This window comes from Onychomys torridus, chromosome 21 (assembly GCF_903995425.1).
Source record: "Onychomys torridus chromosome 21, mOncTor1.1, whole genome shotgun sequence".
In the NCBI taxonomy this organism is placed as follows: Eukaryota; Metazoa; Chordata; class Mammalia; order Rodentia; family Cricetidae; genus Onychomys; species Onychomys torridus.
Genome location: NC_050463.1, coordinates 19,490,988 through 19,506,747, shown reverse-complemented (window position 1 = coordinate 19,506,747; position 15,760 = coordinate 19,490,988). Strand labels below are relative to the sequence as shown.

Sequence of the window (15,760 nt, the reverse complement as noted above, 5' to 3'; positions counted from 1 at the left end):
TATTGATTTTATAATCTCTGTAAGACCAAGATGAGAATGCAGATTGGACCGGCGAAGACCGGCTGAAGCTGCAGGTTGACGCAGGAGCAGAGTCTCAGCTGCCTTGCTCAGCACTGTGTGTTTTACATTCCTTTAATGTCTGTCACATGTCATGATGCTCTCCCCATCATCTCAAAGCTGTGGAAGTTATAAAGTTGCTGTGATGCAACACAAGTTATTTAAATGCAGTCTGGAATGTTGTCATCTAGAAAACTAGGAGAGCCATTTCATGGTGTCCATTGTGTGCATCAGATCAAAACAAAGCCAAATAGCAAACAATTAACACAAACTAGAAACTCCATACAGATGACGTACGGTGAAAGAAAACAGAACTATAGCCAGGCAGTGGTGGAGCATGCCCTTAATCCCAGCACTTGGGAAGCAGAGGCAGGCGGATCTCTGAGCTTGAGGCCAACTTGGTCTACAGAGCGAGTTCCAGGACAACCAGAGCTACACAGACAAAGACTGTCTTGAAAAAAAAAAAAGAGAAAGAAAGAGAGGGAGAGAGAGAAAGAGAGGAAGGAAGGAAGGAAGGAAGGGAGGGAGGGAGGGAGAGGAAGGAAGGGAGGGAGGGAGGGAGGGAGGGAGGGAGGGAGGGAGAGGAAGGAAGGAAGGAAGGAAGGGAAGGAGGGAGAGAGGAAGGAAGGAAGGAAGGGAAGGAGGGAGAGAGGAAGGAAGGAAGGAAGGGAGAGAGGAAGGAAGGAAGGGAAGGAGGAAGGAAGGAAGGGAAGGAGGGAGAGAGGAAGGAAGGAAGGGAAGGAGGGAGAGAGGAAGGAAGGAAGGAAGGAAGAAGGAAGGAAAGAAAGAAACAAAGAAAGAAGGAAAGAAAGAAACAAAGAAAGAAGGAAAGAAAGAAAACAGAACAATAGAGCAGGGAAATGGATGAACCATGGTGTTGAGGGACTTGCTGTCTCTGGCTTCACACTTAAAACACAGCAGGAAGTGAAAGTTAACACAATAACAAACTCTATGACAGAAAATGTGAAGAGACCAAAAATGGTGTTTTTTAAAGTAAATATAAATTCCTGAGGGCATAGCAATGAACAACTGTAATCAACAAAGAATATTTATTAACAGGATCGTGAGTTAATTGACCCGTTTCCAATACCCCTGGTCATAATTGGAAGTAAATATGACATTTTTCAGGTAAGCGCCCCCTTTTAGCCCTTCGTTGGACGTGCACGGCTATGCTTTGTGGAGAGGATTGCAAATGATGAAGAAAGAGCTCTGGAACGACAGGCTCCGAGACAGCCAGCTTAAGGACTTCAGAAAGGGAGGTAGACAGAGTAAGGACATCCCAAAGAAGTGAGGAAAGAGGGTACAGTGGTTAGAACAGGGACGAAGCGGAAGACTTAGGAAACAAATCTTCAGCCGCTGAGGGATAAGATTTACTTCCCAACTTTAAATGAAGAAAGTGGGAAATTAGTTTCTTCTTATCTTGGCTTGTCAGAGAATCCTTCGGGTATTCCTGGGGATAAAATGTGTGCTTATATCTGGATTCCCTTAAGCCAAGCGTTTAAATGGATCTGATAGCTCTGGCAGCCTTGTTCAGTCTCTGTAGACAGGAACGTGGAGGTGACCGAGCCCAACTCCTCTGGGTGAGGGGTTTAAAATAAATAATGTATGTCTCCCTGAGTGAGCTGTTGAGATCTCTCGGCTTATTTTTCCCTCTTAATATTTTTTTTTCTCCAGGACTTTGATCCTGAGAAGAGGAAGGTGATATGCAAGACGCTTCGGTTTGTCGCCCATTATTACGGAGCCTCGCTGATGGTCAGTCCTTTCCCTGAGGGGATGTGCAGAAAGGAGGCGCTGGGCTCACAACAGATGTGCCTGACGTCGCCTCTGCCCTCTTCCTCCCCCACGGCCAAAGCCCTGTTCTGGCAGGCCGTTGGGTGTGCACAGAACACACTCTGCTGTGCTTTCTCCCTCCTACATGGCTTGTGTCTGTAAGCCCAGGCAAGCTGACAGAGATCCATTGGTGCTTTCTCTCATTTTCATTTTTCTCTTTAAGAATTAGAATCTATAGTCCCTCAAAAGGAAACAGGGAAGAATTTTAACAGGATGCTTTTATGTAAAAGAAATGATGTTGTAATGGTTAAAATCATGACTTTTGAAGCCATGCTGCCTTGGCTCAATGTCAGAGTGACGGATTATTAGACACATGATTTAGCAAGTCACGTAAGTGTCCCCCTCCTCTCGGGCAAAAGCGGATGGAAATGGTGCCTCCTTCATAGGACTCTCATGGGGAACAGCAGAGGGGTGTGGGAAGGGCCCAGTGTATGGCCTGGAACATGGAGCTAGTTGGTAAATGGTGGTGATGTCTGAGCTCAGCCAGGAGACGGAGGCAGGAGGCGTTCATGCAAGCCAGCCTGAGCTACGTGGTGAGACAGACCAAACCAAAAAGTTGGCGGTTCCTGTCTCAAAAAACAAAAACAAAGCTACCATAGTATTTGAATAAATATTTAACGGTCTCCTTTCCTCTAAATTAAAGCACTCAGAGAAATGTAGAGGCGGCATGGCCAAGCCCTTCGCTTTCATGGCTGAAAGTACCATGTATTCTGTATATTTTCAATTTTTATGCATTTAGAGTATTTCAAGTACATTTCATTATGTGTTGTCACCACCTTTTAAGACTGAGCTCTGTCTGCCTGTATGTTAAGTTGACAGGATGCTTTGGGAAATGTTTCTACAGTTTTTAAAAGAATCAATAGAAGGGAGCGTTCTGTCTCTAGTGCCCTAGACTAATCAATAGAAGGGAGCATTCTGACACTAATACCCTAGTACTGATCAATAGAAGGGAGCGTTCTAACACTAATATGCCCTAGTACTAATCAATAGAAGGGAGCGTCCTGTCACTAGTGCCCTAGTACTAATCAATAGAAGGGAGCATTCTGACACTAGTGCCCTAGTACTAATCAACAGGGAGGAACGTTCTAACCTGATCGTTATCTGAAAATGGGGTGTGTTGCTCTAGGTGAGGATGAGTTAGTCCCTGGCGCTGAGCTGATTCAAGGAGGTGCACAGCTGTGTGTGGAGGTGTTTGAGAGGGAAGCAGCAGCTGGAGTGATTAGTGAGAGAATGCCCAGTGTTCTTCCACACCTACACCCTATGAAACATATTTGTGATTAGGCTTTCCCCTCGCCCATATAACACAAACAAAAAAAATTTTTTTTTTGTTGGTTTTTTCGAGACAGGGTTTCCCTGTGTAGCTTTGGTTCCTATCCTGGATCTTACTCTGTAGACCAGGCTGGCCTCGAACTCACAGAGATCGGCCTGGCTCTGCCTCCCAAGTGCTGAGATTAAAGGCATGCATCACTACCGCCCAGCATTACAAACAAAATATTACAAAATTACATAGTTTAAATCAATAAAAATATATTAATTATATTGTAATAAACATATAACTATATAGTAAAATTAAGCAAAACAAAACAATCACTTTTAATTAAAATTTTCCCTATTTTTAAATACCGTATCATACACATTAACATTACTCTAATTCTTTGTATTAAATGACTGTATCTCATCTTTGTACCCCAGTGCCCCCCTTGAATACTTCCTCTGTGACCTTGTGGATCTGCCACAGGAACCGGAGAGTTGATATCTTTGTCTTATAAGTATTATTTCATTCCCGTTTAACGCCCCCCCCCTCCCCGCCATTTCGGACAGCTCAGCTGTTCCCTTTGCCTTTGAATAGCACAGTATTGAGAAGGTGAACCCTGACTTAACAGTTGGTAGAGTCACCATGATTCCTGGTTCCACACAGTGTCAGAGCACAGTTATCAGTAGAAGCCACGTCCTTTTCCTCTCCTGAGATGCTCTGGTTCGATCCTCTCATTTTCCACCATGAGAGTATTTGGAAATTCTTTCTTCAGGCTCTGCGGGCAATTCAAATAAGAAGCTGAGCAGTCACTTCAGCGAGTCCCAATGTGACTGTCCCGCCCGCAGCTGCTACTCCACTGCCCTGATGGCGGCAGGTGCACCTGCAGATGTTACAGTCTCTCTTGATATATGCCTCTAATTGTCTAACCAGGAGTGTTGGTGTCTACACACAGCACAAACGTGCAAATTCTGACCATCTGAGTAGGTGAAATGATTGCTGTGTTCACGGGGGTCCTTTCCACATCATGCACTCATGAACTCTGGGTAATGAGGCAAGTTTATCATGATTTCTTTATTCGGCTTCTGTTTTGTCTCCCCAAATGTAAGTGTTTTGAGGCAAAGAAATTGTAATTCTCTCACCATCTGTGTTTGTTCAGAACCGTATTTTTACCTGTTACAGAGATTCCAGAACAGAGTTTAACTGAATCTCCTGCTTGTTGCAGTTTACCAGCAAATCAGAAGCTCTGTTACTGAAAATACGTGGTGTTATCAACCAGTTGGCATTCGGTATTGATAAGAGGTACCGTGAAACATTTTCCAATTATCCTTGTTCCCTGATTTCTATTATATTTCACCTTCCATCTCTTTATCTTTCCTTTTGTTATTATTTTCTTCTGCTAATTTTAAATTGAATTGAAGTTTTAGTGTCTATCTTTTTTGCCTTGCTCTTCTCTTAGTTTGGACTTAGAAGTGGGAGTCTGTCAGAGTCAGTGTTCACTGGTCCATTTGGGTCAATGCATTCTCGTCAGTGACTTATATAAAATTGGCCCTCGTGTAGAGTGTGGCAGCATATTTGATTGGTGACCTAAATTAGAATCTTTTTCTTTGCCATACAGCAAATCAATATGTGTGGATCAGAATAAACCACTGTTTATCACAGCAGGATTGGACTCTTTATGTCAAATAGGTTGGTGAACTTATTTAATATTGCTTAATCTTTTTAAATTGCTTATTGATTTTATCTTCCTGTTTCCTTGGGCTCCAGCACACCACCATTTCTGGCTTCATTTTCTGGTAGTTATTTCATATGTGTTTGTATATCTAGAATTGTGTAGCTTGCAACACACTGACATATTTGTGGTAGAACATATGGTACTACATGGGAGACAGATTTCCAATCTCTATTCTACTTTTAAAGAAATGCACTTTTAAATTCTAGTTCCCCAAGTTTAGAAGAAATCAGGAGTATAGGACAGGCAGGGGATGCAGAGCTCTCTGTAAATAATGATCAACTATGTGGGGTTGAAATGATAGAATAAACCAAGAACCTTCAAGTATGCCTTAATTTTCTGTTATGAGACAGTTTTCCAGTCAGGTGTGGTGGTATATCCCATCTGGAATCCTAGCACTCTGCAGACTGAGGCAAGAGATTGCTTTAGACCCAAGGCCAGTCAGATTGGGCTGTATAGCATGACCTCTTTCAAAATGTAGGAAAGAGCAAGACCGAACAGTCTGCCTTAGCTATTGAGATGTATTTTCTGAACTCAGAGCATCCATAGTATACTTATCAAGTCCCCTATCTTTCCAAGAAGCTCTTTGGGCCTAGCAATTCTTTAGAACCTTGGATATGGTTTGATTTTTCACATGGCAACAGGCTGGTGTTTCCATCCTCTAACACTCCTAGGACCTTAGCAAAGAATGAGGTAGTGTTGCTTAATGGATGGTGGAGACAGATTGGCATCTTTTTTTTGGTGCCAGCTTAATTTCAAGAACCCTGAGAGTCACTGTGCACGCTGGCAGAATTCTGTCTGTGGGGAAAGTGCACTGATGGATAGTGCTGGTGAGTTCTTCTGTCTGTGGGATAGTGCACTGATGGATAGTGCTGGTGAGTTCTTCTGTCTGTGGGATAGTGCACTGATGGATAGTGCTGGTGAGTTCTTCTGTCTGTGGGATAGTGCACTGATGGATAGTGCTGGTGAGTTCTTCTGTCTGTGGGATAGTGCACTGATGGATAGTGCTGGTGAGTTCTTCTGTCTGTGGAATAGTGCACTGATGGATAGTGCTGACGGAGTTCTTCTGTCTGTGGGAATAGTTAGCCAGAGAAGGCTTGCTAATTACTGAATTTAAAAATTGCACATCTGGGGCTGAGATATGGCTCAGCAATTAACAGCACTTGCCACTCTTCGAAAGGACCCAAGTTCAGTTCCCAGCATCTGTGTTAGACACACACTCACACACACACACACACACACACACACACACACACATACACACACACACACACACACACACACACAGGACTGAATCACTGAATCAGTACTTTCCCACCAGGAATGTAAGGAAGCCCTTGATCAACAGTTGAACAGTTTGGGGACAATAAAGATGTTAGAAAGAATGGAAAAATCTCAGGCTATAGATTAAAAATTGCCAGAAAGTAACTGAATTTTTTTAATTTCTCAAAGTAATTTAAATATTCAAGATATAGACACATTTTCCTCATTAAACTGGTGGGGCTAGTACTGTGACTGTGTCTCAGTGGTGAGTGCCTAGCATGGATGAGGTCCTTGGTACACTCCCAGCACTGCAAGGGGAAGAGGAAGCTGAGTCGTGTGTGTGTGTGTGTGTGTGTGTGTGTGTGTGTGTGTGTGTGTAAAGTTTATTTCCCATCTCCCCAGTTCTCTGCATTTACACACATGTAGAAAAGTTTGCCAGTCTGTATTATCTTGGACTCGGTGTACTTTGGTGGGTTTTCAGTGTATATAATTAATGCCCATGGTTCTAGCTGATATTTGGACTGTTTCCTAGGCCTGTAAAATCTAGCTATGCGTAATGACAGTTCATTAGCTACTAGTAATGAACGTCTGTGTTGCGATCAGTTTTCCATAAAACCAATGGTGCTGCTGCATGAACTCTGTGTCACAAGCACATGCGTGCTTCTAGTGTCAACATCAAGCTCTGGAATTACTGTTACTGGGGCACAGATACGGTGCAGGTGTGGGAAAAGAGTCTTAGCTCACCCATTACTCCTCACTGCCTCTGGCAGTGCAGCAGCCTAGGTAGGCATCATTTTAATGGTGTCTGTAACACGGAGATGGAAAATGAGTGACCTGAGATTTGTGCTTTAATAAATGACATCTGCTTTATTAGTTTACACTAATTTAATCTCTGTGGTCATTTGAGGTAAAATCTTTCTATTTTAGGGTCCCCTCCTGTTCCCGATAGTGACATAGGAAAGCTTCAGGCCCATTCACCAATGGAGCTGTGGAAAAAGGTGTATGAAAAGCTCTTCCCCCCAAAGGTGTGTATTCCCCTTGGCTGGAGAGCTACAAATGTCTGTTTCAGGAAGTGCCATGAAGGTTCTACCATGAGGACTCTGCTTCTATTCCTCATGTTCTTAAATAATGAAATGTTTGTTGAGACCGTTATAAACAAAGCACCATGGAGGTTAAAAGCTGAGTGGGACATGGCCCTGTCCCCTTCCAAACAAGGCTCTCGGGCTGTTGGAAGAGAGAGACAAATGACGGGTGGGGTATGGGGAGGGTGGCACGTGTATTTGAGGTGGATTTCCAAGAGTGAGGAGGCTGAAGAGCGATCAGTACCAGGCTGGTGGAGCTTGGTCCCTTAGACAGATGGTGACCGTTGAAATGTGGGCCTGAAATGACGCAGAGAATCGTGATTTCAGAGTACCAGCACCCTGAAGGCGATCCAGGACCCGGCCAGAGACCCACAGTATGCAGAGAGTGAAGTTGATGAGATGAGAATCCAGAAGGATCAGGTATTTCCCAAAACCCAATTTCACCGCCATGTGGTGTACATTGAGAAATTCATACATTTTCCTAGTTTTTTTTAATGTGTAAAATTATTACATCTCTGTAGAAAAAAGCTCTGCTATGCATATAGAAGAAACCTGCCTTTCCACTACCCAGAGATAATGTAAAAGCTTACACACCCTTTTCCAAATGACTGGATGTTAAAGATGGGTATGGCTCCTGCCCTCACTGCTGGAGAGATGCTTTCCGGATACTCTTTGGAAGTGTTTGGTTCCTATTCTGCTGTCAGACATAGTATAATTCCCTAGTACTGGGAGATTACCTTGCCCAAGGACTTTATGCATTCAGGCCAAGATACATAAGCATCCCTGATGGACTCTAGGATCTCTTTAGAAGATGCTTAGAAGTGGACGTGCCAGGATAGCCCCATTTCAGTGTGCAAATCCTGAGTGAGAATGTAATCGTTGGTGAATTCACCGTGACACAGTACTGGACATCGACTTTTGTCAGCTCTCCTTTTACAGTGATAAAATGAGATGTCACACGCTCTGTCCTTGGATGAGGACACTTTTGTATGGCACACTCTGCACACTGAAAGCCTGACCGTATCTGGGCGGGTTTGTAGAACTTTGTAACTCAGGCAGTCAACTGTTGGAAGGGTTATTTGAAGACACTTGTCTACTGGGACTGGTGACCCAGGCATTTTTCCTAGCACTCACTCTTTACCTTAAGAGGCCCTAAAATTAAGTAAACAAATGTTTTATTTAAACATATTCCAGACAGCTTGAAAATCTGCTATGAATATTTAAATGGTTTTGTAGCCATAGCAAAGCTTGAAACATGTGGGGACAATCAGATGAACTGATGTAACCCTCATTGTGCATGAACCTTGGCTGTAGAGGTTACTGGAGGTCATCTCCCAATTAGTATTTGAGTCAATTATTAACTGTCATTATCGGTTTCTATTGCATCGTGACTACTTTAATAAGGTCATATGCACAGATGTTAGTAATGCACTGACGTATTTGAACTCTGAATTTACACTTTGGAATTATATCTTCTCTGACTTCGCTTTGGGTGAAAGTGGAAGACAAGCCCACTGTGCCTGGAGCATCTTCCTCAACTCTTGCATTCAGTTAACACATCAGAGTGGCTTGAATCACTTGGATAACGGATTTTTTTTTTTAAACTACCTAAAAAAATATAATATCTCCACTTTGCCTAAAAGGCAGTTTAATTTGAGTTGTTGTGGTAGATAAGCTGCACTGATTTCAGACTGCACACACAGGATCTGTATGTAATTTGTACTTTTTGCTGTAAGGTACCACAATGATTACCATTGGATGCTTGATTAGTTCAGTGATAGCTGATTCTAAAGTTTGACATCCTGATATTCTTTTTTTTTTTTTCCTGTTAAAACCAGGCAGCAGAGGCAGGTGGATCTGTGTGAGTTGAAGGCAGGCCTGGTCTACACAGTGAATTCCAGGGCAGCCAAAGCTACATAGTGAGACCCTGTCTTGAAAACAAAACAAACACAATTTTAATTTTGAATATTTCTTTCATGCTTTCCATGAAGGAATTACAGAAGCTTAAGTTGTTTCCAACTGTGTGCTGATATACAAAGTGGTAATCCTCTCAAAATTAATTTAGGAGATTCTTAACATTCTCTCTAGGCATTTACATATATAACTGTATTTTTTATATGGACGAGATAGTTGCTGCCAGTTTTACTGGGACAACTTAAAACAAAAGTTCATCCAGCACTCTAGAGACTGAGATCAGCCTGAAACATAGAGTGAGACCCTGTCTCAAAGACAGATAGACGATAGATGAGAGAGAGATAGAGAGATAGAGATAGAGAGATAGAAAGATAGACAGACAGATAGATAGAAAAATGATAGAGGAAATAAAAAAATGTATGAGCTTTAGGTGAAAATCTAACCAGTTGTCTATATCTCTGTCTTCATATTGCTTCTTTTATCTTTTAATGATTATTGATTGCTGGGTAGCATTTTCCCTTGAAAATCCCATTGTGATTTTTCTTTTTCTTTTTCTTTTTTTTTTCTTTTTTTGTCGGAGCTGAGGACTGAACCCAGGGCCTTGCACTTGCTAGGCAAGCGCTCTACCACTGAGCTAAATCCCCAACCCCCCATTGTGATTTTTAGACGTGAGTTGGCACTGAATAATGATGTATTCATTTAAAAGAAGAGCTTAGCTGCTTCTGACTTAAATCTTTCCTTAGGATTGTCCCTATTCCATCCAGGTATTCCCCTATTAGCAACCTGCAGGCTCCTAAGGCAGTGCGGACTGGCCATGTCTGACCTGCCTCTGACCCAGCCCTGGCTCAGCCTTGCTCTTCTGAGGAAGAGAGATGACATCAGGTATCATTAAACTATAGTGCCATTGCCTGTGAGTGGAGGGCTAGCTCAGAGCCTACGCTAGACAGGACTTGATCTTCCCTTGGCTCCTTCCCCACCTGCAACACCCATTGTTAGTGCCCGAGATTAGGTTAGTCTGGAGCGGAAAGTGGCATTCCAAGCCTTGAAACATTCACTATGACATTGGAGCATGGCAGATTTAGGATGGAGCAGCCAGCTTGTGGCTTCCATTCAGTCCCACCCAAAAAGCCCAGCTGCCCCTGAGGAATTACCTCTCTATAAATAATCCCTCCAGCGAAGTGCTGGGCAGCCCACCACCACATCCCACAATGCTTCATTCCTTTAAGATCGCTATTCAGATTTTTTTTTTCAGTCCCATTTTGTAGCTCAGACTGGCCTTGAACGGAAATCCTACACTCCCTACCCCCAGAGGAACTGCAAGAATATGTCACTGTGCTGGCTGGTTTTGTATGAATTTCACACAAATTAGAGTCATCTGAGAGAGAGAATGGCAATAGAAAAAATGCCTTCAGAAGATCCAACTGTAGGCAGGTCTGTAGGTCATTGTCTTAATTAGTGACGGGTTTGGCAGGGTCCAGCCCATTATGGGCGGTGCCATTTCTGTGCTGGTGGTCCTGGGTGCAACAAAAACGCAGCCTGAACAAGCCATGAGGAGCAAGCCAGTCAGCAGCACCCCTCCACAGCCTCTGCATCAGCTCCTGCCTTTAGGTTCCCGCCCTGCTTGAGTCCCGCCCTGACTTCCCTCGGGGATGGACTGTGGTACCGATAGACATACGCAGGTGTATGTGTAAGCTGAAATAAACCCTTTTCTCCCCCTTTTGCTCATGGTGTCTTACCACACATAGCTCAGACAACCAGCTAAGACAGCCTTTGGATCTGTCTTGACCCTAGTCATTTCCCACACAGGGAGGCCCTGTAACCTGTGAGGCCAGCCCACAGGGCTCAGAGCGTGGGGGAACCAGAGCTTCCCCGTGATGGGGTCTTTCCTGGCTAGCACTCTTTTCTCTTATTGCTCAAGTCTCTTCCATCAGATTTCACATAAGGTCCTTGAGCTCAAAGCCATTCCTGATTTTAGGGAATCTGAAAGGAAAGTGTTTGCTCTGCCCCTTACCTCTTTTCAATATTTTTGTTAAAAGAGGATGAAAGGGGAAGGTGGTCAAGGTGACTTTAGTCCTAGCCCTGCAGAGGCTGAGGTCTACATAGGAGTTGCAGGCTAGCCTGGGCTATGCTGCAAGGCCCTTCTTTATAAAAGGAGTACGGGGTGGTGGAGGGGAGATTTAGGTAAATGCTTTCCCTTTTAAGGTCTTCTTGTTTAGCCATAGTTACCTTGTTGGACTCTGCAGTTTAAAACAATCCTCTTGTTCCTAGGGCTATAATTAATTAAGCACACTGACACACTGATCTCATGGTTATAGAGAGAAATGATGTTACTGTTCTCTGCGGAGGATGCTCTATCAGCCATTATAATATATTATTATATCGTATAATATAAATGCAGTGTATTATAAGACCATAGACTGTGTCAGAGCCTTCAGGGGTTCTTAAGAGAGTTGGGGTGGGTAGGGGTGGGTAGTGGTGGGTAGGGGTGCATAGGGGTGGGCCGGGGAGGGAGCTTCTTCATCTTGCTTTTTAATGGCTCTGTAAACTGCCATGGAATCTTTGTCCAGAAAATCTTGCAGCACCTTTCAAACATCGATTGTTCTAAGTTAGTCTGACTGTGATCTTGAAAATCTAGTGGCCTTTTGGGGGGTCATTAATCAGCTAATTACTCCTTTTCCTTCTTTTGGCATGGCCAAGTAGCCAGCCCCATTCTTTTCTCTGTCTGTTGTATGTAGATTATATACCTCAGCCAGCAAAGACCACAATGCAATGTCCTCACCTAGATCTTGGTAAAAAATGATTGACCATTTCCAGTTAAAGACAAAGCTTGCAATATCACTTTACTTTTGTGAATCTTTTTTGTTGTTTTGAGACAAGGTCTAGCTGTGTAGTCTTGGCTGGCCTGGAACTCACTATGTAGACCATGCTGCCCTCAAACTTGTAGAGATACCCCCCTCTGCCTCCTGGGGTCTGGGATTCAAGGTGGGTGCCACCACACCTGGTTACTTACTTTTTATTAGTTAGCAATCTTTAATAGGATAGTGGAAAATAACTGGTCAACTGGATTGGTGTCACTCAGACATAAACCAAACTGAAGAGTTCTTCAAAGCTATTATCATAAAAGTGTTCTGAAGTACACACAGGGCTCTGAAACTCCTCAGCAGTTCAGTTTTAATAACTTAAAGTGTAACTGCGAGAGATAACCTGCACTTTTTATGAAGACCACAGCAACTGTGAACGTTAGTAACCTCAGCCACTGGGCGGTGCTCAGCTTATCTTGCAGAACAACCACTTTTGTTTATCCAGAATAACAACACACTTTGTACACTTGCTCAGACAGTGACTGGCACAGAGTCTGCCCGGAGGTGATCCCTTGGTGATCCCCTCTTAAAGGCTACTGTCGGTGGTTTCTACCTCTGCTGAGAAACTACCTTATGTGAAAGATGTAGAGGTGTAGGAAGGACAGAAGGAAGTCTCCCATCTCCCCGTTCTTATGGGGCACATATGGCTACCATTGGTTTCCCCAGCTCTTCTCAGGCTGAGTGTAAATGACACTCATCTCCCTACTCAGTCCCTTCCGCAGACAGCTGTGTTCAGGAGCAGGAGCATCTGTCTGTTCACACTCTGCATGCTTTACTATTTGCTATGTTTTCTTCTTCTTCCTTTTTTTGACTTGAGTGCTGGGGATTTGAACTTAGGTCTTAAGCTCGCAATGCAAGCTCTCGTACTCACTGAATTATCTCCAAACCGGTCTGGTCTGTGTGGTGGTGGCGCACGCCTTTAATCCCAGCACTCGGGAGGCAGAGGCAGGTGAATCTCTGTGAGTTCGAGGCCAGCCTGGTCTACAGAGTGAGTTCCAGGACAGGTTCCAAAGCTACACAGAGAAACCCTGTCTGAAAGAAAGGAGGGAGAGAAAGAGAGGGAGGGAGGGAGAAAGGAGGGGGCTTGTATGCCTTTAATCACAGCACTTGGCGGGCAGAGGCAAATGGATCTCTGTGAGTTTGAGGCCAGCCAGGTCTACAGGGTAAGTTCCAGAATAGTCAGAACTACACAGAGAAACTCTGTCTCAAGAAAAAAACTAAAAAACAGTGAAAAAAACTACTAAGAAACCAAAAAACTAAAAAACAACAAAAAAACTAAAAAACAAAACCAAAACTTTTTACTTTATGAAGAGTTTTTGTTTTTTTAGTCAGGGTCTCCTGTATGACCCTGGAATTCACTGTGTAGACCAGGCTGACCTCCGCTGCCTTTGCCTCCCAGGACTAGAAATAAAGGCCTTTGCCACTGTACCTGACACTGTGATTTTGTCTTTTTAGTGATGGAGGTGAAACGCATTGCTAGACAAACACTCCACCACTGAGCTGCATCCCAGTCCTTGGGTCTTACTGTGTAGCCTAGGCTTACCTCAAACTTAAGATCCTCCTGTCTCTGCCTCCCCAGTGATGGCCTTACAGACATGCACCACCACACCTAGCTCGGTATGACAAATTTCTTTTTTTTTTTAAAGGTTTTTATTATTATTTTATGTGTGTGGTTGTTTACCTGCATGTATGTCTGCATACTTTATGTATGCACAGATCAGAGGAGGGCATTGCATTCCCTGGAACTGGAGTTATAAATGGTTGTGAGACACCAGGTGATGCTTGGAATCCAAGCCAGGTTCTCTAGAACAGCAGCCTGAGCTCTTAGCTACTGAGCCATCTCTCCAGTCCTAGTATGATTCTAAAAGCAGAATCACTGTGTGGAAGGACATCTAAATCTCAAATATTGATAATGTGCTAACTTCAAACAAACTTTTGGAAAGAGCTGAACATTGCTTTCAAATATAGATACTTTTAAATCCTTGAAGTATAAATGCCTTGTGTTGCTAATTGAAAGTGACCTGTATATTCTGTATAATAGATAATTTTTTTAAAGATTTATTTATTTATTACACATACAGTGTTCTGTCTACATGCCAGAAGAGGGCAGCAGATCTCATTACAGATGGTTGTGAGCCACCATGTGGTTGCTGGGGATTGAACTCAGGACCTTAGGAAGAGCAGCCAGTGCTCTTACCCTCTGAGCCATCTCTCCAGCCCTGTAGTAGATATTGTGTCCGAAGCCTTACTTAGCTCTTCTCTGAGTGCTGCTCAGTCTGCCCAGAAGCTCTGCAGGCTCTCTTGTAGACAAGTGTTTAGTGCTCTCAAAGTCATTATCAAGTGCCTACTTGAAATTATGTGTGTGTGTGTGTGTGTGTGTGTGTGTGTGTGTGTGTGTGTGTTTGTTTGTTTCTGTAAAGTAATACAGGTCTTTGTTTCAGGAACTGGAACAGTACAAGAGAAGTTCTTCTAAGACCTGGAAACAAATTGAGCTGGACTCTTGACCCTGGTCCACTAGTGGGGGGTTTATGTCTTCCTTCCCAAGTTCAAGTAAGATTCTTTTCTTCCCTTCTATGGCAATGTGTGAGGAAAGCTGAGATGTCTAATGTATTAGAGGAAGCCTAATTCTTGTCCTGGTACAACTTGGTGAACGTTCTGAAGTCTTTTAAAGAGAAACTATGCGGGTTGGGGATTTAGCTCAGTGGTAGAGCACTTGCCTAGCAAGCACAAGGCTCTGGGTTCGATCCTCAGCTAAAAAAAAAAAAAAAAGAGGGAGAGAGAGAGAAACTATGCACTGTATATAATTCTTTTTAAATAAAAGAATTTTCTATCTCCTACCTGTGATGTCTAAGCAGTCTGAATCTTGTTTGGCACATGTAAGCATCTGCTCTGGTTTATATGAATCAAGGGTGTTTGGTTATTAGTTATTCTGCATTTATTTACTTATTATTTGTTTGTTAACTTAGTGTGTGTGTGTGTGTGTGTGTGTGTGTGTGTGTGTGTGTACGCGCGTATGTGTACATGCCATGGTATATGTGTACATGCCATGGTATGTGTGTGGGGGCAGCGGAAAACTTTGAAGACTCTGGGTATTGAACTCAGGGCAGCAGGCTTGGGGGCAAGCACCTTTAACCACTGGCCCATTTTGTCGGTCCTGGTAGCAGTTCCCATATAAAGCTGCGTGCCCGTGTTGGACATATTCTTTCTAGAGTGTGTTCTCGGCTGCAGGCGGTAGGAAGCCAGGAAGAAGGTGAAAGGTGTTGTGATCTCTCCTTCAACAGAGGCACAAGAAGCAGCTGCGGGTGCTTATGTACAATGCATATTCCTGGTCCTCACACCCAGAAATTCCCAGCTGCTGAGAACGGGCCATTGTAAAGCAGCAACCTCCATCCTCCCCTCTCCCCCCTTCACCCAGTGAGACTGTCACATTTGTTTTTATATCACCTTTTAAAGAACAGGCTAGTCTTAGGGGATAGCCTATCTAAGTTGGCCAAAACATGAGTTGATGAGCATCCAGGATGACTTCCAGGCAGGTATGACATGTAAGAAGCCGGTTCTGGATAAGATAGCCATTATCATTAGTCAGGAATGGTATGTATTCTTGTGACCTGCGTGACTCTCCATGCGCTGTGGGCACAGCTTCGAATGAGCACATTTACTAAGAACATGAAGACAGGTGAGGGCATGCGGGTGGTAGCTGCCATCGGGTCATTTTGATGAAACAGGAGTCTGCCCGCTGTTGGTCTTGCATGTGGTCTGACATTGAGAA

General features: G+C 43.6%; 1 protein-coding gene across 1 annotated transcript in view; it reads left to right on the top strand.

The window, feature by feature from the left end:
- Dync2li1 (dynein cytoplasmic 2 light intermediate chain 1) overlaps positions 1–14,722 on the top strand; it is a 36,564-nt gene extending 21,842 nt beyond the window's left edge. Inside the window, exons 7-13 of the mRNA XM_036170720.1 lie at positions 1,117–1,185; positions 1,732–1,809; positions 4,365–4,441; positions 4,758–4,828; positions 7,062–7,159; positions 7,544–7,636; positions 14,433–14,722. Of these exons, the coding sequence (XP_036026613.1) occupies positions 1,117–1,185; positions 1,732–1,809; positions 4,365–4,441; positions 4,758–4,828; positions 7,062–7,159; positions 7,544–7,636; positions 14,433–14,495 (549 nt within the window). The 3' untranslated portion in view covers positions 14,496–14,722. The remainder of the gene's footprint in view (positions 1–1,116; positions 1,186–1,731; positions 1,810–4,364; positions 4,442–4,757; positions 4,829–7,061; positions 7,160–7,543; positions 7,637–14,432) is intronic.
- The last annotated feature ends 1,038 nt before the right edge of the window (positions 14,723–15,760 follow it).